The sequence below is a fragment of the Aulonocara stuartgranti genome (assembly GCF_965226115.1).
Source record: "Aulonocara stuartgranti genome assembly, chromosome: 15".
Taxonomy (NCBI): domain Eukaryota; kingdom Metazoa; phylum Chordata; class Actinopteri; order Cichliformes; family Cichlidae; genus Aulonocara; species Aulonocara stuartgranti.
This window is the reverse complement of record NC_138951.1, coordinates 4,738,143-4,758,098: the sequence shown is the minus strand read 5'-3', so window position 1 is coordinate 4,758,098 and position 19,956 is coordinate 4,738,143. Positions and strand designations below refer to the sequence as shown.

At 41.3% G+C, this 19,956-nt stretch overlaps 1 protein-coding gene across 5 annotated transcripts in view; it reads left to right on the top strand.

Annotated features, from left to right (window-relative positions):
- The window catches only part of pak5 (p21 protein (Cdc42/Rac)-activated kinase 5), a 94,205-nt gene that overhangs the window by 41,388 nt on the left and 32,861 nt on the right, over positions 1–19,956 (top strand). For 3 of the 5 annotated variants that reach the window (XM_082506545.1, XM_082506544.1, XM_082506543.1), the window contains exons 2-3: positions 13,381–13,604; positions 15,271–15,315. In XM_082506545.1, coding sequence (XP_082362671.1) covers positions 13,401–13,604; positions 15,271–15,315 — 249 coding nt within the window. In that variant the 5' untranslated portion in view covers positions 13,381–13,400. Of the gene's footprint in view, positions 1–11,442; positions 11,464–13,380; positions 13,605–15,270; positions 15,316–19,956 lie in introns of those variants that run through there. The other 2 variants (XM_082506546.1, XM_082506547.1) reach the window with 2 other exon arrangements.

Genomic DNA, 19,956 nt, shown 5'->3' with positions numbered 1-19,956 from the left:
CCCCCTTCCCCTCCCTCCTTTTTCTTTTTTCACCCTCACCCCCCGACCAGTCCCGGCAGTTGACTGCCCCCTCCTGAGCCTGGTTCTGCCATAGGTTTCTCCTTTAGGTTTCTTTCACTTTAAAAGGAGTTTTTCCTATCCACTGTCGCCTGGTGCTTGCTCAGAGGGGATTGTTGGGGTTTTCTCTCATCTCTCTCTTTCATTCTTTCTATCCTTCCCCCCCCCCCCCCCCCTTCTGCCTTTTCCTTTACCCAATAAACACAATTGCCCACATTTTACATTTGTTTGAAAAATGTCTTCATTCAACAATAATTCATCTTAGGTATAAAAACAAGAAATAGGTAATAGCTGCATGTGTGTTTGTGTGTGTGCATAATATACATACTTGTTTCCCAGAAAGATTTAATACTAGATGGATAGAGACAGGTTTTTAACTTGAATTGTGAGCTTTGAGCATCACATAGTTAAAGCACATGATTGCACAGCAGCGGTTTGTGTCGTGGTTCAAGAAAAAATTGAGTGTTTTGCTGGGGTAATAATATTGACCCTGGTAATTTTTGTTTTTTTCTGAAATAATTCCTTTATTTGTGCAAATAGAAATAATTTTTACTCTCTAAAGAAAACTAGTATGTTTGTAAATGCTATTTTATAAAAGCTGCTTTTCTTGTCTAAGGTGAAAACAGTGCTTAACCTCTGATTTGCTTGTCCCAGCAGGCTATATCCAAGCACTCTAAACCAGGATCCTTTTCTAAGTAGCTGACAGCTGGTAACTGTGCAGGGGCGGGTCTAGCAAAGTGTTGCCAGGGGGGCAGGTAGGGCATTAACAGGGAAAGGGGGGCACAAAGAAATACTTTTCTTTCTTATTCTCATTTAAAATGTCTAGCTTTTAAAAAATAATTATCTGAATCTTACAACAAACGATTGATAGATTGATGCATATATACCATCAAAACAGTGTACATCACTGTCACAACAGTGTTTATTTTCATTCAAAGGCTTTATGATTTTTCCTATAATGGTGGGCCAGTTTCTAGTCAAAATGCCCGGGATGATTTTTTTGTCCCAGTCCAGCTCTGTATGCAGCTCATCTGCAGTCTGGTGTTGCCTACATCTTCCTATTCGGAAGGCAGAATTTCCGAGTTCTGAGTACAATCGAAAGCACCACGACTGCAGTTTTTGTGTTGGATGTAAAAGGCGCAGATGACACTCTGACGTAGGCTAGAATCATGGCAGCGGTCAATGACGGTCCAGGCGTGGGATTTCTCTCGTGGAAATATGCACATTATCTTTTTCTTTCTATTGGTAGGTGGCACAGTGCACTTGTGGCAAGTAAGCAAGCTAGAAGATTGGCAAAGTTATGGAAGCAACACATTAACAAGAGAATTCTGAGTAAAACCAAAGTTACTTTCCCTAGTAACTAGTTACTTTGAAAGTAATGAGTAACTTGAAGTAACTGAGTTACTTTTGAGAGAAGTAACTAGTAATGTAACTAAGTTACTATTTTAAAGTAACTTACCCAACACTGGTCTCCACAGTTGCAAAGCAATGACCAAGAGATTGAGATTTCAGATTATTCCACTTGAGTGCTTCAGTAGGTCTGTGATTTTTCTTGAGCTTTTGGATGCTGATAATTCTGATTTCTCGCTGAGCCTGACTCTTGATTTACAGAGTAGGGCTAGTTGGGGTGGGGCTCATAGCTCCAGTCAGTATTTCAATGCTTAAAATCAGTGTTCACTGGAGCAAATAGTAGTGACACCTAACAGAGGGCGCTGGATACATTTGCACTGTGAGTAAATACTCCATACAATGCAGGCTGGTAATAGAAACGCTCTGTTCTGTTAACAGATCTTGACACCAGGGGGGATGTGCAGTGCTTATTCAAAGAATTGCACAACTACATTGCTTCACCAGAAGGCATTCATTGTAATCGCACCCTCTGTAATTACATCTGTCATAACTGCTCTTTATTTATCCACTATATCTGTGGCTTCTTGGACACAACCATAGCTGACCATCTCTGAAATCTGCACACACACACGTGCACACACATGACATGACACAGACAACCAGATGCTAACATAAACAAATAACCAGAGAGTCACAGAGTGCCCTGCAGTGTTGCCAGTCATTCTCTTTATGTCTGACTGCTTCTCAGTGAAATGGCAGGCCTACAAAAAGGCTGCTTCAGTCTCGGAAAAAAAGAAACATTTGTCTCTTCAGTCTAGATGTGGATGCTGTCTGCATACAGATGTTAGCCCTGGGGCACTGAAACTAATACCATATGGCATAGCCTTCCTTTCACGTGCTTGATAGTGTCGATGGCAGGGCTGAATAATGGTTATTCCTTCATTCTTTATCAGTGTACAGGTTCAGATAAGAAGCAGCACTTTATCTATCTTTGCTTATTGGCTAAGGAATCCAATATTATGAGTGTGGGGGTTTTTTTTCACAGTGGAGCTTGTTTTTTTTTCTCGTGTCAGTGTGTTATTGCTCCACATCTCAATCCCTGCAAATTCATTCTGAATAGATGTGTTAGAGAGCTGCATGTTTTTGAAGCCTGGACTCAGACAAAGGAGTTGGATGCAAGGAAACGATGCAGCTTTGTCCGATAGTTGACTGTACCTGTGTTGTGTTTACCTAAAGTGGAGGCTGTCAAAATGTAAAATCAGTCAATGTAAAACATTGAAAAATGAATGCCCAGGATTCACTGAAATGATGGTCGGATGCTTTTAGTTTGGCTTCATGTGCTATAATAAATAATAAGAACCGGATTCTTGGTGAGGAAAAAAATAATAATGTAAAGATCAAAACTCAACAGCTTTACAGACCTCTTTATTTATTGTAAAAAATAATTAAATATATTTTTCAATACAGTATTAAAGTAATTTATTATATTGCTTTGAATATATGTTTGGTTAAAGGTTGTAATACCTCAGTTGACCCCTGGGATGGGATAAAATTGGCATGAAAGGCTGAGTAGGGGTGACATAATCCAGCTCTCGTAATACATTCATGTTTGGCCTGAAGATTTGTCTTGTTTATTAAAACAGTCAACAGCTGAAGCAGCAGCAGCAGATGTGATGCGTAATCATGCTTCCCACTTTTCGAAGACACCACTATGTCTGATGCCCATCACAAATCAGCAGTGGGCTGCAATAAAATCATGTTTAGTGCAACGCTGCTGTGCAGTAAAATAAGATTAATTGTTTGTATGATGACCGATATCAGCGGAGGGATAAAAAATGTAATTATATACTTGCTCTGGAGTAAGATGAATTGTTAGATCAACAGATAGAGTTATATTGTGCATATTGAGAAGAGCTAACATCCGAATGAGTTTTATGACTTAATAATCAACCTGTGGTCATAAACTAAATATATGTATTATCAAAAGGATGAGTTGTAGTGGTGCCTGGGTTTAGTTTAAAAGTTAGGAGCATTGATATTTGAAGGTGGAAGTATGGCTCCTTCACATTGTCTGATGGTATTCTGGGCTAACTGAAAGCAGCTCTGGTGCACACTGGAGGGATACTGTATCCGACCTTCCCTGGAAATGCCTAAGGAGGAGTTGGAGGTTGGGGCTGGGGAAGAGGATCTAATAATCTACTGAGCTTGCAGCAGAAGACCTAGAACTGAAAAAGTGGTCCTAAATGCACAGATCAGTCAGTCAGTCCCCAGTTAACAGCATCCTTTTCTCTCAAATGGCATGCAAAAGCTCTGGGTAGTCATGTTCAGCTGGTTTATACAAGAACATTTGTATTGATTGGTTCTTCATAAAGCAGTAATATTAAAAGGTTGTAATTTTTTTGTGAGATTTCATCTTCGATTCACATCATGTCTCTTCTTTTCAATGACTATTATAAGAGATTTAGTTTGGGGTCAGCCTTCTACTTTAATGTGCTTTTAAAGGGAGAAAACACAGCTATACACATATATACATATAGACATGGTTACACATCTGCACACGCGCTTTCTCAGGCAGTGATATGCAGTCTTCTGTCCTCAGGACTGCAAAGATCTCATTTAGATAACTCTCCTGATCTCTCGGTACCTCCCAGAGTCACCCTTCTTTGCTGTATCCATCTATTATGTTACACCACGATGAGATAACAACTTTAGCTGATCCTTTCCCTTGATAGTGAGAGATCGGTGAGAGACCTGAAGAAAGCAGCTGACCTGGATAGCTCCCTTTCGCAAATGTTTCTGTCATTTGCAGTGATTGTGATTGCGTCAAGCATCACGCTGCATCTGTATTGTGACAGCTACGATGTACCCGCTCATTAGACATGTGGAGGGTATTGATGCTCTTAAAGAGTGTGGTACTTAGCCGTGAAATGCCATCATTTTAACCGTCTCTGCTTATGTTGCCATCTCCATGTGCGACTGCGTATATAAGATGTAGATTTAGGATATGGAATTAAATTCACAGTCTTTCCTTAATCTAACCAGTGTTTTAATAGTGACAAACCACATGATAAACACAATTATTCATAATTTATATAATTATTTTTGTATAACAACAAATTTTCCCTTTTGAACAAAGGAAAAAAACTGATATCGTTTTTTATTGCATGAACTCCAAAAATTAGACCATTGCTTAAAATTGACCGTTTAAGGTTTGAGTGTTTTGTTCTTCGAATGTTAAGAGCCAGTGACTGCAAATAATTTCAAACTGTTGCCCTAACAGTACTTGACATTTAGCATTTGATTTTATTGGTCTGTGGTTGTCAAGGGAAGTAGGACAATACTTCACTTTGAGAATGCCACAGAAAACTGCAAGATGAACGGCCTGACATACTGACATCTATAAGACTGATAAATCAGTTAGAAAAATTACATACATCATTACATCCGGATTTAATGATTCACAATCAGTCAATCAGATGAAAAGCTGATGTTTTGCAAAATAAGCCAAATTTATTTAATGACAAGTATTTATAGCTAAGCCCCATTTACATGATTGGAGACCATCTTGCAACCATCTGGTGGATTCCACAAAAAGTTGGTGAGTGGTTGATGGAGGTTTCTGGCACTCACATGTGTGAAATTGGATGTAGAGAGGTTTGTGGCGCTGCACCAAAAAGACCTCCTCGTGCTTTGTGCTTTTGGTTGCTAGCAGGTTGCAAGCTAGCAACCTGGAAGACCCCAACTTGTCTGCAAACACTGGCAAATTTATTGGCAGGCAGAGGTGAACTATGAAATGTGCAACGCAAACTGGAACATGACAAGGCTTGCCTTCAAACTTTGAGCTCTTTTAACACGGGTTGGGTTGCAGCAGTAACTGGTAAAGTAAAAACAGTCCTCATTTATCATGAGAACACAGATAAATGTCATACATAATTTGTTTCCTTTCTTCCCAAGTGATTAACCAAAAAGAACTCCAAACTGTCAGAGTTCACTACTTTGAAGGAAAAAATGTATCCTGTAATATTTGTTTCAGGTCTTCAGGAAGAAGCGGACCTTGAATTCTTGATGTAACATGACACAAAATGCTTACAGTTAAATTTGTCTGCAGAAACACATTTCTTGTGTCTCATTTCCTGACTATTAAAACACATACCAATGAGTACCTGCTAAAAATGAATGTTCTTTCAGATGGAAGTTCATTGCTTTCCTTGTGCCTCCAATTCAGTTTTTCAGTAATGCATTCAGATATACTCCACATCCATGTGCAGCACAACCAGCAGCAATCTCTGCTCAAGCCTGAAATGTACCGTATCATCAGCCTTGCACTCCACGAGTATACATTAGATATACTAAACTTGCAGATTTCTTTCAGCCCTTGGCTTTTGCTCAGGCTACCTTTTTTCATATTGGCATTATTTGAAAACAACAGTGCATTCAATATTTTATTTGTATTTGGCTTGCTGCCTTGCATAGGTGTCATTTCCCATCCCCTCTTTCTCTCTCTCTGTAAGGGAAAAATGCTGTACAGTGTTATCCTGACAGCCTGGCACTGCTTCTGTGAGACTGTTTGCCCTCAGCACAAGGCCTGTCCGCGGCTGCCACCGCTCAATGTCCCCTTTGCGTCGGCAAACGGCCAGACTGTCACAGTCTCTGACTGGACCAGCTGTTTTTTTTTCTCTCTTTCTTCCATCTTATCTCCTCCGTCACACTCTCTGTCTTCCTCCCTGTGACTTGTCGTGTGAAAGAGGCAGTGATAGGCCGCCTGGCGATGCAGCTCTTGACACAAACGTTGATATCCGCACACGCTGGCATCGGTGGGAGACAGTTTTGTATGTGTGTGTGTGTTGGCCAAAGCGACCAGCACACAAACACCATCCTGTGGATTGTGGGAACGCAGAGGACACTCACGCTCTGTTGTTTTTGTGCTTCTGTTGATGGACACGTAAGTAGGAGGAGGACAGTGAAGGTCAGGGGCAGCTCAGTTTGGGACGTGGCCGGTCAAACCCAGTTAGACAAACAATAAACGTAAAATGGGATGGATCCAGGCTTAAGCTGTCTGGCCGTGCCTCGGCCCGGTCTGCTGGCGTAGGCACTTTTCGTGTCCTGTGCATCTCACATTGGGAGTTATCAGAGCATACAGGCAGGGTAGCATTACTAGTAACAGTTCGCCAGAGAACGCAGAGGGTCCCGAATGTGACCTGATTTGTCAATTCGATGACTTCTCAGAAGCATCGCTCCACCGGGGGGGAATCATCAGCTTACAACTGGAGAGGTGGACTCGCTGTTTAGTGGTTTTTGTGCAAAGAAAATTGAGGCGCATAATGGATTTGTCAGGAGTGTAATTTGACATCAAAGCGAAACATCTGAGGAGCACTTAATTGTCTGCCTCATTATGGCCTACCCAGAGAGCTTTGATTGGCTGAAAGAGACCGTCAGTTTGTTGCCAGGTAAGACCTCTGATTCACGCAGTCTGTGTGTAATTTGACAAAAGGTATATTTATAATCAGAGCTGGAGCTTCCCATTGCTCCCCAAATCTTTAAACCTCATTTGAGAGAGGAATCTTACAAACTGTTGTGAACAGTTTGCAAATGATAACATTTTTTTAAAAAGCCTCTCCATCAGACCGAGTTGTTTACCACTCAACGAAACACATCTTTCGGGAACGGAAGGTGAAATGCATGTCTGTGTAAACAGTTTTTGGAGCCAATTAAATCATCTGAAGGAACAGGGCGAAGAGAGAACAAGTGAATGCAAATGAGAGAGAAGTGAACAGCAGACAACAGAGCAGGGCAGGACAAAAGAGGAAGGAGGAAGAGGGGGAACAAAGACTACCTGTGAGGATGCAGGGACACATTTGCTTCTCACTTTGCTCATTTGCCACCACTTCAAGTAAATCTAAACAGAAACACTGGTAATTTCTTGAACACAAATGGCAAACCGGGCTTAGGCTTTCACTCTGAACCTGTTGACCTTTTAATTAAATTAGGAGTTCCTCCTATTCTCTGTAGGAACAAAGTAGAGAGCATTGCCCCTCCCTCAGCTTGTTTATCAGAAGGCATTTGTGTCCTTTTTCATGTTGCGTTTTAAATTATGTATGAAATGTATTTGCATATTTAGTGCATGAGTGAATGCTCTGCGTCTCGATACCGAATTATGCTTCTAAATTACAATCTAAAGGACAGAAAATTAATGCGCTCTTTGGAAAACATGATGAATACACTCTGTTGCCACAGAACATTAAAGCATGCGCTTAGGAACCAAAAATAGATACAGCGTGTATACAAGACACAGACAACACGAATACTGACACACACACACACACACACACACACACACACACACACACACACACACACACACACACACACACACACACACACACACGTGCAGACTCTCCGGTTCACTGCAGTGTGTGTGTCTGTTGAGGTGTTGTTGTACAGAAGGGGAAATGCCTGTGGAGGCTCAGATGGTGACAGATGGTTTGGAGACAAATCAGCCTGGGAGTCAGGATCTCTGCCCTGGGACCAGTAGCCCATTTAAGTGTGTTGGTGTATATAGCGTGTGTGTGTGGTTACTGTGAATCCCATTAAATGACATTGAAGGCTAATTGTTAATACATTTGAATACATTTGCATGAGCATTTGGATGGCTGAGCATCTCCCTTTTTTGTGTGTAGAGGATGTTAAATGTTATGTAATGCTTCTCGTAACATCAAATGACATTGCTTTGACAGATTAAACGGTATGCAAGCATGAATACAAATGAATACAACACACTCAGATATAAAGGTAAACAGTTTGCATCAGCATCCTAAACTATCTCTTTGTATGCAGTAGTGTTTGTGTGCTTAGCTTTTAGTAGTTGTGTAGCTTCTAAAAGAAATCAGTGTTTGCATTGCAAACAGTACTCTGCTTATTACCAGTTGTTTTCAGCCATACTCTTGCGTTGAGTTACAGTGGACATAAAGAGGCAGGATGCTTTATTATAGCTTCATTAGCTGTTTGAGTAAACTGCTTTACCCTTCTGTGCAGTGCAGTGAAAAATCCGATCGAGGCCGCTCACCACACATGCAGTCACAGCTCACTGCAGTTCAGCACAGCTGGAATGACGGTGCTGCAAATCTCTAATCTCTGCCATATATTACCAGGTGCAGTTTTTCATCAGAGTGACATTGTTACTCTTTGGCGGGCTAACCTTGCAGGCATTAGTGTGGAACTTCTCAAAGTGCTTTACAATCCGCCCATAAATTACAGCTCAAGAGGTGCTCGCACGGCAGCCTGGAGAAGTTGTGCAGTAAGTAGTTCCTCTGGCTTCTGCGTGGCAGCAATTCCCAGTGGGCTCTACGCTTCAAGTACATCTCAGTCTGAACTTGTTTTGTGACTGTTGTGAGAAAGAAGCTGCTAAAAGCTCTGCAGGAGTACGTTTGGGCTGGGCGAGTACATGAACATGTGTCTCCATCTGCTGTCTAACACACGTTCAGTGCTGTGTTTATGTGTGTCTGTCTGCATGTGTTGTTGTGTCTCCTTACTGCTGAGCTTGGCCTAGACGACTTAAGTCCTACTAGCCTTTAGTAATCTTATTCCCGAGAAGCACCATCTAGGTCATGGGTTTCCACCTTCACTATGGGTTGCTTACCCAGTACAAGAAGGAAAGAAGAAGACATTTTGTGAAATGAAAGCTTGATTAAAATATCCCTCTTGTTTAGCTAAAGCCGTTTACTGTAATAGATTTTGTTCATATTGATAACACTGCTGGATTTACCACTACACACCTATTTAAAAATAAAAATTGGTTTCAGTTACCCTCAGACAGATAAAACAAACTAGCTAGCTTGCTAGCTGATTTAAAAGCGCTAGCTGTTTAGCTTGTTGTTTGGTTCAGTGTCTATAAATTAGCTTGGTTCTCATTAAACACTATTTTCTTGTCAAACAAGGACTAAGAGCTGCATACAATCATTTGAAAAATAAACTTTTCACAGGATTAGTCTTGTGAAAAAAAGGAAGTGTATGTAACAGCCACGTGATGCTAATCAAATGATCATCATCATCAGTTTGCTTGTCTGTAGCAAGCAATGTCACCCCAATGTCAGATCGTGCAATGCTCTGAGAAACTGCAAAGATCCCAAGAGCTCAATCTCAGACTCTGTGGGCGTCAGTTAGCATGTTAAATGTTGAAGTTAATGGCATTAAAGTTAGAAAAACTAGACAAGAAGCCTTTGTTTGGGAGGGTTACCAGGAGAAAGCCTCTTTTTTTTCCTTTAAAAAAAAAACATGGCAGCACAGCTTAGGTTTGCTTAGTTGCTCAATCACCTCATACTAACTGCCGAGCATGGTGGTGGAGAGGTGATGATTTGGGCTTTGCAGCAACAGGACCTGGGCCCTTTGAGTCAATCATGAATTTGTATACCAAAGTATTCTAGAGTCAAAGGTGAGGCGATCTGTCTAACAGCTAAAGCTCGGCTTAAATTGGATAATGCAACCAGGACAATAAAGACAAACACAGCAGCAAATCTTCAATGGAATCACTGAAAAATAACACGATCAAGGTGTTGCATTGGTCCAGACTTCAACCTGACTAAAATGCTGTGGTGAAACCTTAAAGAGATCTGCATAAATGCAGTCTCTCACAGCAATGTGACAGTCTGGTAAGAGAGAGTTGGACACCTGGAGATGCATGGAGAGTGGCTGGGGCACCCAAATAACTGGACGAGCACACCCACACACACTGACCAGTCTGATTAGTACTTCCGCTGTGGTTCTTAGTTGGATGTGGCGTTATAGGATGTGTTTTTGTTTGCATGTTGCTCTAAGGTAACAAGAGCTTCGCTTACTGCATTTGTCAGCTGATGATTCAGTGCAAGTCTGCGATCATCCTCGGTTTAGTCACTGTGTGCTGTCCTGCAGTGATGGCAGAAGACTTCCTCTGACAGGAGCCGTGTTTCAGCTTCATCCTTGACGTTGTCTTCATTAAATGTATTTTGTGAATGTCATTTCCAGTGGACATAACGTCTGCATGTCGGTACTGCATCACTTCTTAATGTAGCCACTTAGTGTACCTGCCCCAAAAATAGCAACAAGGTTAGAACCTTGGCTTGATTTGTGGAGGTTTAAGTGGACATCGGCCAAAATTGGAAAGGGTTGCTGACACATCCTCCTTACATAAGAGATTTGTAGCTCAGCACAAAATGGAAAAGATAAAGATTGAGCATCGTTAGTTCTTTATCGGGGGATACCTGCGTTTAAATTGTTTGGTTTTGTGAATCAAGCTAGCTGAAAGACAACGAGCAATCTTTCCAGATGTACCTCTGTGATAGACGCTTTCTTAATATGCAGGTGTTTACTGCAAGGAGTCATTTGTTAGTTGTGGTATGCACATGTACTTGTATTGCTCTCACACTCGGGTCACAGTTGTGGTTAAATGTTTAGTCCTGATCAGATCATGACGAATATGACAAGTTATGTTTTGATTACACGGGTATATTCTTTTCATTAAAAGTACTTTTGCTCACAAATGAAAGCATCGTTGAAGCAAGCTTACAGTGACTGCACTGTAGAAGGCAGAGTTGTGTAAACATGCCTGTGGGATGAAGCTTCTATCTATGACTTAGCACCCTTTGATCCAGTATAGACTTTTCTAAAGGCAGCCGTGTGCTGCATAATAATCTGTTGTGCTGTGATTGTGATGCATGCAGTGCAGCGCATTCCTAGCACAAAGGACTTTAGGCTTCCGTCCTCTTTCCATGTTTGTCTTTTTCTTCTTCTTCTTCTTTCTTCTGTTAGCATTTGTTGAGATCCCTTCCTAAACTCCTTCCCATGCTCCTCCTCCGCTCTCGTGTTCTACCCTTATCAACCCTCCTACCCCATTTTTATCAATCTATCTCCCCATCTTTCCTGTTTGAGGCCGCTAATTTGATCTGTCTGTCTCTCCTGCTGGGAAGAAAGGAAATGATTGAGAAAGACTTCCATGATTACTTTGCCTTGCCTGTTTAAAGTTGCATTTAGAGAAAGACTCTTTGGTGACTTCTGTCATTGCATCTGTTGAAGTGGCTCTACCAGGTCAGAAGAGTTAGTCATTTGATATACCGCTCTGCAGATTTACTTAGAATGTTTGAGGTAGCAGCATGTTTGTAATATTTTATTCAAAAACGTGCTTTAAATGTTTGCTCTTCGCTTATGATATAGCGACGTGTCTTTCTTTAGCGCCTCCAAAAACTGAAAAGGAAAGCAAAAGTGTAAGGAACAAATCGCACATTGTTTATCTGCCGTTACATAAGCTCCTCACATTCTGACTGTTTTGCTGCCTCTTATCTAAATTACAAACTTAAGTATACAATTTGTGTGCAACACAGCTAGGTGAATGACCCGCAGTCATTTACTGCTCAGACAGTTTGCAGGCTACTTTAGCTGCTCGGCTACATATACAGGAAATGACATGTAAATATACCCGCAAATGCAACTGTGCTCTATTGTGATTTCGGTGTCACCCTCACTCTTCAGCACTGCTGACAATATGCTGCCAGAGTATGACACAGAGGGTACAGCACAAGTTTGTTTACTTTGTCTCTTGCTCCTGACAGTGTAACAGTGCCATTCTGGCAGCCTGCCACTTCCAGCCAATCAAAAACTGGCACTGACACACCTCTACAGGAGGCTGAGAGATAAGGGAGCATTTCTGATATTTCTCCTCTTTTAAGTATTAATAAGTATTATCACGTTAAACACACATGAACACACACACACAGTGGCAGCCTTAAAAATTAATGACTTCTGGCACATTTCTGGTAAGCAACTACATTTGAGCTAATAACATGTTAATTGAATTTTTATTTATAATAGAGTTTTAGAAAACTGGGACAAACTGAAATACACAAACGTATTACCTTGCTTTCTAAGCGGATACGCCGTTAAGCATTCAGATTTTCTCACTGGAAAATCTAAGCGTTATTCCATATTTGTGCAGGTTTGAAATGTTAAAATAATGGTAACTGGGTGAAGTTTAAAGATTATGGTTGTTACTTGCTAGTAACAATTGTAATGCATGTACTGTGTGTGTGTGTGTGTGGTGTATAAAGGTGTGTGTGTATGGTCAGTGGTTAGTGTGTGGTGATGAGTGTAAATGATGTTTTCTTCTGATAGGGGCAAAACATTTTTTCTTGGGACAATCTAAACATTAAACTCCTCGAGCGGTTTTGTTGAACTGTTTTCAGCGTGTTTGCATAAGTGAGGATCTTTTGTTTATTTTGCCCATTTGCAGTACATGCATGCAAATGCATGATCGAGTGGAATGGCACAGCAAACATTGTCTCTGCAAAAGCCATGACAGAGGCAAAGAGAAAAAAAGTAAGGAGTATGGTGGCGGGGGTGGCAGTGGTGGCTCCCTCAGAGGACAATGCCTCTCAGAGAGGAGTGACACAATAGACTCCATTCACAGCCACAACAACAGCATTATGACATTTTGTTCCTATGACTGGACATTATGCATACACCCAAACCACGAGAGTCACAGTGGGTTTTCCAAACAGCTCCAAAAAGCACAGACGGGAGCTTTCATGCAGCATACGCGCCTGACTATACAGCCGCATAGAACCGCTGTCCAACATGTGTTTAAAAAAATCCCCACTGCCATCGTTTTTCCCCTGATGTTTACATTACATAATCAAAGTGGACACTTGGCTTTTTTTCTTTTATTTTGTGTGTTTGGATAGTTTTGCTCGTTCTTTCCTCGTCTATAACCTGCAGCGTTATAAGACAAGAGATTCATCATGCTACAGAGCGGTGGTATAAAACATCCTAGTACTATGTAAAAAAGAAGATTAAACTTTAGGCAAGAAGGAGAATATACTGCCATGATGACTTCATAACGACATCTTAAAGATACAGTCTTTAACTCACGGGCGTCAAACATAAGCGTAGCCAGTGCTGCAGCCAGAATATTAATACAAGTATGCTTTTTTTTTCTTTTGGGGTTGCCAGGTTTGCCAGGGTTTTCCAGCATGTTTGGGAAGAAGAAGAAACGGCTGGAGATCTCAGCTCCGTCTAACTTCGAGCACCGGGTCCACACGGGCTTCGACCCACGGGAGCAGAAGTTCACCGGCCTGCCACAGCAATGGCAGAGCCTCCTGGCAGACACTGCCAATCGGCCCAAGCCCATGGTGGACCCCTCCTACATTACCCCCATACAGCTGGCACCAATGAAGGTACATTACAACCACACAGACTCTAGCAATAGAGACAAATCTTTATCACTTCCAGCCTGTTGCTTACCTTTCTCACATCTTTCTCTTGCTGTTCATCCCTCTGTTTCTCCTCCACTTTTACCCACACACGCCGTGTCTATGTGAACTTAATTATGAACTTTTTTTCTTCTCGCCTCTCCTTTTTATTGCTGTCTGTGCTTTCTCACCCTCTGTAAATGTCTGTCACCTCAGTGTTTTTGTCTCTTACTGCTTCCCTCTCCACCTGTTGCACACTTTCCTCAGAGGCAAAATAGAGAATTCTCCATACCATCTGGCCACTTCACACTGTTTAAATGTCTCTATCAAATCGGAAATGGTAATCATATTGTTGCTTATTATGATGCTTTAAGCCTACATTAAACATTTTTGTGAACACTGATTGACTCCCTCTTGCCACTAAAGCTATAGAACTAATTGTAGTAGACTGTGTTGCATTACAGTTTAGCCTCTTATATTTCAGTGGGTTAAAAAAGTAGTGGCACCCACCCAGGAGACATGTTGTGGATAAACAGTGGCTACGCTGGCCACCTACTAACCTATCCACTAACTAGATAGCACACTTGTGTTTGTGTCATCACACCATTTATGATCCCTGGTCATAAGTCAACTGACATTACCGGCCAATTAAAAAGGGCAAAAATCACAAAAGAATCTTAACAAATGAATAACAAAACACTATTTTGATATTTTTCTAAGTGCTTGCGACCAAGCGACCAGATGCCTATGAATCTGATTTGCATGTTCACAGCAGACGTATGTGCTGCTTTCGTAAAAGTCCGGTGGGATTTTCAGGTTGTTTGATATGGACTGCATGTGTGAGAGGAGTTAGACATACACACCACCCATATTTGTCTTTCCAGCCTGTGTCAGTCCAGAATTGTTTAATGTAGTGTCTGTGTGATTTTATAAATGTTTTCCATTACATGATGCCTCTGTGATTTCAAACTGATGTGTCTTTTCATTCGCCTTACCTCCCCTGTGATTGTGATTGTGTGTCTCCTCTTCTCTCCGAGTGTCTCCTCTGATGTGTTGTTGTTCATTGGCGCTCCTTAACATATCACTTTGACACATTTGACCAACTGTTGCCAGTTATAGCCACACTTGACCACTTGATGATTTGCTCGTTGATATTTCTGTGCACCTTTCCACTGTGTGTTGTTTTTGGGTCTAATGGGCCTTTACAGGGTCATTGTTTATAATGTGGCAATTATTCTCTTTTAAAGTGGTCCAAGCATACTGAAGAGGGCCAGTGCTTTGAAATTTAGGACCCTTTTTGCCTGATCGGTGCTGCAGTACAACTTACTGCTGCGTACACCACTTCTGTTGCCCTTGTACTGTAATATGTCAGGAATGAATTATCCCCCAAGAAACATTTGAATTTTAAACAAATTTTCCATTTTTGTAACTGAAAGCTCATAAAGCGTAACACTACAAGTCAAGGTTCCTTTTAAATAAATGACAAAGCTTGAGACTAAATACACTGTTAGTCTCTCAGGAACTGCTTGCAGGTCCTGCTGACAGGAAAATCCAAGCAGACAAAGCTCTGTTACAGAGAACAGCAATATGCCACAGGAGATATCTCTGAAGAGGGGGAAACAAGAAAATAATTCTCTTGCTCTCTTCACAGATATCTCCCAAGAAAGTCCGGTCATCCGAAACGCCGTTGCCCAAAGTATGACTTCCTCTTCCCTTCTGACCCCCACACTCACCTCACCTTTTTTTTTCTTTTCTTTTCTCCAAACGGTCGCTCTCACACAGTCACAATCCCGCTGTTTTGTTTCCACATCTCTCCCCCACGTGCCTGCTGCCATGCATTCAGGTGGAGGTGATGTGTCAGCAGGAACAGGGAGAAACACAGAGAATGGCTCCACACACACACACACTAACACATGACATAACTACATTGCTCTGCCAAGTCCTTTGTTAGACCTCATCTCCACTCTTTTGTTTCATTCGCATGAAAAGAAAACATGAGATCAACTGCAGTGGCATGCTCCCCTCGTTTCTCCCCTTTTGCTATGGAGCATCATTGATGATGATGATGATGATGATGATAATCATAATGATGATGATGGGTGCTGAGATGTGAAGTGCATGTTGCCATGACAGCTGATTCTGCTCTACTGGAAGCTGTCACTCTGTAGAAACTAGCTCAAAAGGGTTTGCATGTGTTAGAAAAACCCTTCGATCCACCCTTTAATCTAACCCAATCACTTCCTCTCCTCTCCTCTCCTCTCCTCTCCTCTCCTCTCCCTCTCCTCTCCTCTCCTCTCCTCTCCTCTCCTCATTATACTTATGGCTCCTAATCAACAAAATGATTAGAACGTGAATGAGCTGAAAAGATATTTCACATCCTGGAGACAGTTGTTAATATCCAAATCTTTCCTCCAGCTGTTTTGTCGGTTTCTGAGCACTTAAGAGTTCTTGCTTTAATTAACAGGCTTCAGTACGGCATGCCTAAATCTGCCATATCTGCTTATAGCTCAGGATTAAATTAACTAATAATCCAGCAGGTGGGTAATAAAATATTTGCCTTAGTTTTGTCTATATTCACGCAACCACATGTACCATGAGCCAGCTCTAGTTTGTGAAAGAAACATAAAAGGCGTGTGCAATATTGAGATCCTCTTTTGGTATAGATCCAAATCCCATCTGAATCAGCCTCTAGTTTAAGTCTTAAGCTGGTAGAACAATGTTAAAAGTAGCTAGAGATTGCTCAGAATTCAGGGGGCACTTCGCTCCCATATCAAATCCAAAGGCTTTCGCTGTCACCTGCAGTGCGCGTAGAAAGAATAAATACTAGCAAATATGTGTGCAAGTCTTGTTTGAGCGTGCTATTTGAAAGAAGCAGATAACATAAGAAGCTCTGCTGTTTGCACGTTTAATGGCTTCAGTGACACAACTCAGGCTTTCTTTTGTGTAAAAGCCTGTTTAGAACTTGTGATTCTTTTAATGGTACATTTTCTGAATACGGCGCTGATTTTCTAAGGTTTTTTGTCCAGTATTTTCTCAGTGCATTATACTGGTGTTGTGATTGGGGTACAAAAAAAGAAAATGTGTAGTGTAAACCTTTGGTAAACTGGATACTTTCAGGGCAAGTCTCTAGGAAATGAATGCAAGTCAGTGTAGTGATGTATGTGTAGTGATGTGTCCTCTGAAGGGATGTAAACATGAGGGTGTGTGTGTGTGTGTGTGTGTGTGTGTGTGTGTGTGTGTGTGTGTGTGTGTGTGTGTGTGTGTGTGTGTGTGTGTGTGTTTGACCCTGACTCCCAAGGTGGGCTAGGTTATTTATAGTGTCTCACCCATGGCCTGATATCCTTCTCCCCAGCTTGCCCTGACACTTGATTGACATAAGGCTTCCTCTGCTTGGCAGACTCCCCCAGCTCTGTCTACTTAGTGTTTATAAGTTTGTGCATATAGACACACACACGCACACACACACACACACACCAGGTGGGCCTGGATGAGTCGGTCTCTGGCAAACGTCCAGTGCTGTCCTCACCAAACAGTATAGAGGAACAGAGTACAGTAAAATGTCAGCACGGTATCTTTGTGTCTTTGTGTGCATGCGTGTGTGTATATGCTTTTTTTCATCTGCGTGCTAAGCAGTTAAGAGAGGCCGGCACGGCCATCATGCTAAAATAACTACTACCTCTGCCCCGTGGCTTTGAGCGCTCATCGTTTATTCACAAGGCCTTGTAGCCTTGTTGTCAGACTGCTCATCTCAGCTGGGCATTAGTATTGCTTGAAGCTTTAGCTCTCATCTCTGTTCTCCCCCTTCTCCACCCTCCGCCTTCACTAGCCCTTAGCACACATGTTAATCCAAAAGTATAAGCTAACACCATGCCCTAAGAGCATTTGCATGTTTTAAACATTGTGCTCTTAAAGCTTCTTTATTTTGAGAATTTAATGTGTCTGGTGGTGCATAAGTAAGTGCACTGTGACAACTCATGCAAAACATCTTCATTGTTAGTTTGTATTTCATTATTGAAGTGTGAGCGTGTATGCGTGGGTGTGTGGGTGAGCATGCGATCCAAAGCTACATGTGTGTTAATGTGTTGCACTCATTAACACTAGCAGGGGCAGTGCTACGGCTATTATTAATGCCAGGCTAATATTACACCTTGACTTTGACACCCTCAAATTGCAGACCCCTATAGAGCTGAGAGAGTAATTTACCATGATGGTGTCTCTGTGTGTGTGTGCGCACGCTTGTATGTGTTTATAAATGTTTGTGTGTGTATTTGTGCGCATTGGCCACTTAATCCTATCTTCTTGTTCCTATTTGCTTATGTTTCCTCAGCCGTCAGCCAATATCAGATGTTTCCGTTCGTGTAAAAAAGAAACTAAATGACCTCCACAGAAAAGCTCACAGTGAAAAAAAATAGGAAAAAATGTTTCCATTTCTTTCAAAAGTAAATGTTTGTTTCATATCCACGTCTTATGAAACTTGTATGTCTCATATTGTGATTTTTCTCATGCAGTTTTCTTCTGAAGTGTAATATTTTTTTATTATTTTCTTTTCCATCTGGAAGGTGACATATATAATAGCAAAGAAGTTTAGTTTGAGCAGATTACCAGCTGTGCCGTGTTCAGCAGTATTACCTGCTTTGTTTGGACTTCATAAGAAGCCAGCATTTTACTTTACATTTAGGTCAAGTCCAGACAACTTGCAATGTGTTGTGTTGTTACTTGTTACCAACAAGTTACCAACAAGTAACAGTTTTGAAAGCTAAAGTGATGTCGAAATACACACACACACACACACACACACACACACACACACACACACACACACACACACACTACAGATACAGGCTCTGTACCCTGACAATATAAAGCTGATTCAGTGACAGTGAAAACCCCTCTGATTTAAACACAGTAAAATGCTGGGCAAGTACAGGTCTTGCAGTTAAAGCTACATGTCGCCAGACAGATTTACACTGGTCTCATTATGCTGCAGAAACAATGAAAACCAACATTTTAGAGGGTGTTTTTGGTGGATTCATCAATCTATATAGTTGTTTTATCACAAACGTTATCAAAATAACCCTCAAGGCACTGATGTTAGCATCAAGCCAGAGTAAAAATAAAAGAGAACATGAGGATTTCATAGAGAGCTAAACCATAATGATTTCTGAGATCAACCGAGAGCTTATTCCTCTTAATTCTGCAGGAGCTGTAGAGGAAAGATATTCACAATCAAAGATAATAAGTGGACCCAGGGGGCTAGCACTTTTGCAACATATCTTTAATACTGCTCTCATCTTTGCATAACACGTTCTTGTTCTGGATCAAGCTTAAAAAATGTATTTTCTCATATCTAGTACTGTCGTCCATCTTTTGACAGCAAACACAGCAAATCTATTTGTCGTCATATAAATTTCACTCTCATGCCATGTGGGTGGGAAGCTAATGCGGTTGTAGTTCAATGGCCTTAGCTGATCTTCAGGTTTCCAAAGATGAATCAGATCAGGGAGTTCATGAATGGAGACATTTGAAAGCTTGTATTGAATCGGTGAAGGACTGTTGCATCAATTGCTGTTAATAGAGGTAAATGAAAAGCGTTTAGATTACACACTCATAGTAACATCTCAGTTTCCTTGGTTTGAATTATCGTGTTGGTACAAATGAATAAGATGGCATTTCAAGAGAGGATGTTGATGTTGGTGTGACTGCTCTTAAAAGCACAAGAGAATCATGGGGTCATTAGTTAGGCTTTCGTTGGTGTTTCCACTTCAGTGAGTCTGTGTGAATGGGCCCTGTGGTGTTTGTTGTCACGTAAAGTAGGGCTTAAACTATAATTCCCCAGCTATGCATGTGGACTCTGAGCACACCTGAAAGAAGCACGTAAACAACTACTTTCAACTAAATCGTGCCCATATTATATTATTTGACCTTAGTGACCAGTAATGCTGTGTATGCTGCTGACTGGGCATGTGGTCTTTTCACTTTCTCAGCTCCAGACTTCATCACAGGAATTCACTGACCAGTAGGCAACGTCATGACGGCCCTTTACGTCTGTGGTTTACACATTAGAACCAAAGTAAGAAGTTCAAAGTGCTGCAAAAGTACATTAACATTACGTGTTTTCAAGCAACCAAGCTTTACATTTGAAAGTAGAAAAATAGTGAAGGTTCAGAGAGCAAATGTAATGTGTACCATCTTCAAGAGAAGTCCTGATTAAAAGAGGAAGTACGGCCACAGGAGTCACACTAAATACAGTTTGGGGAAAAGTACTTCTAATAATAGTTCACCTTTTTAGAAAGCTGTCAAACCTTAGTGGAGGACTGATCACATAAACGTACACATT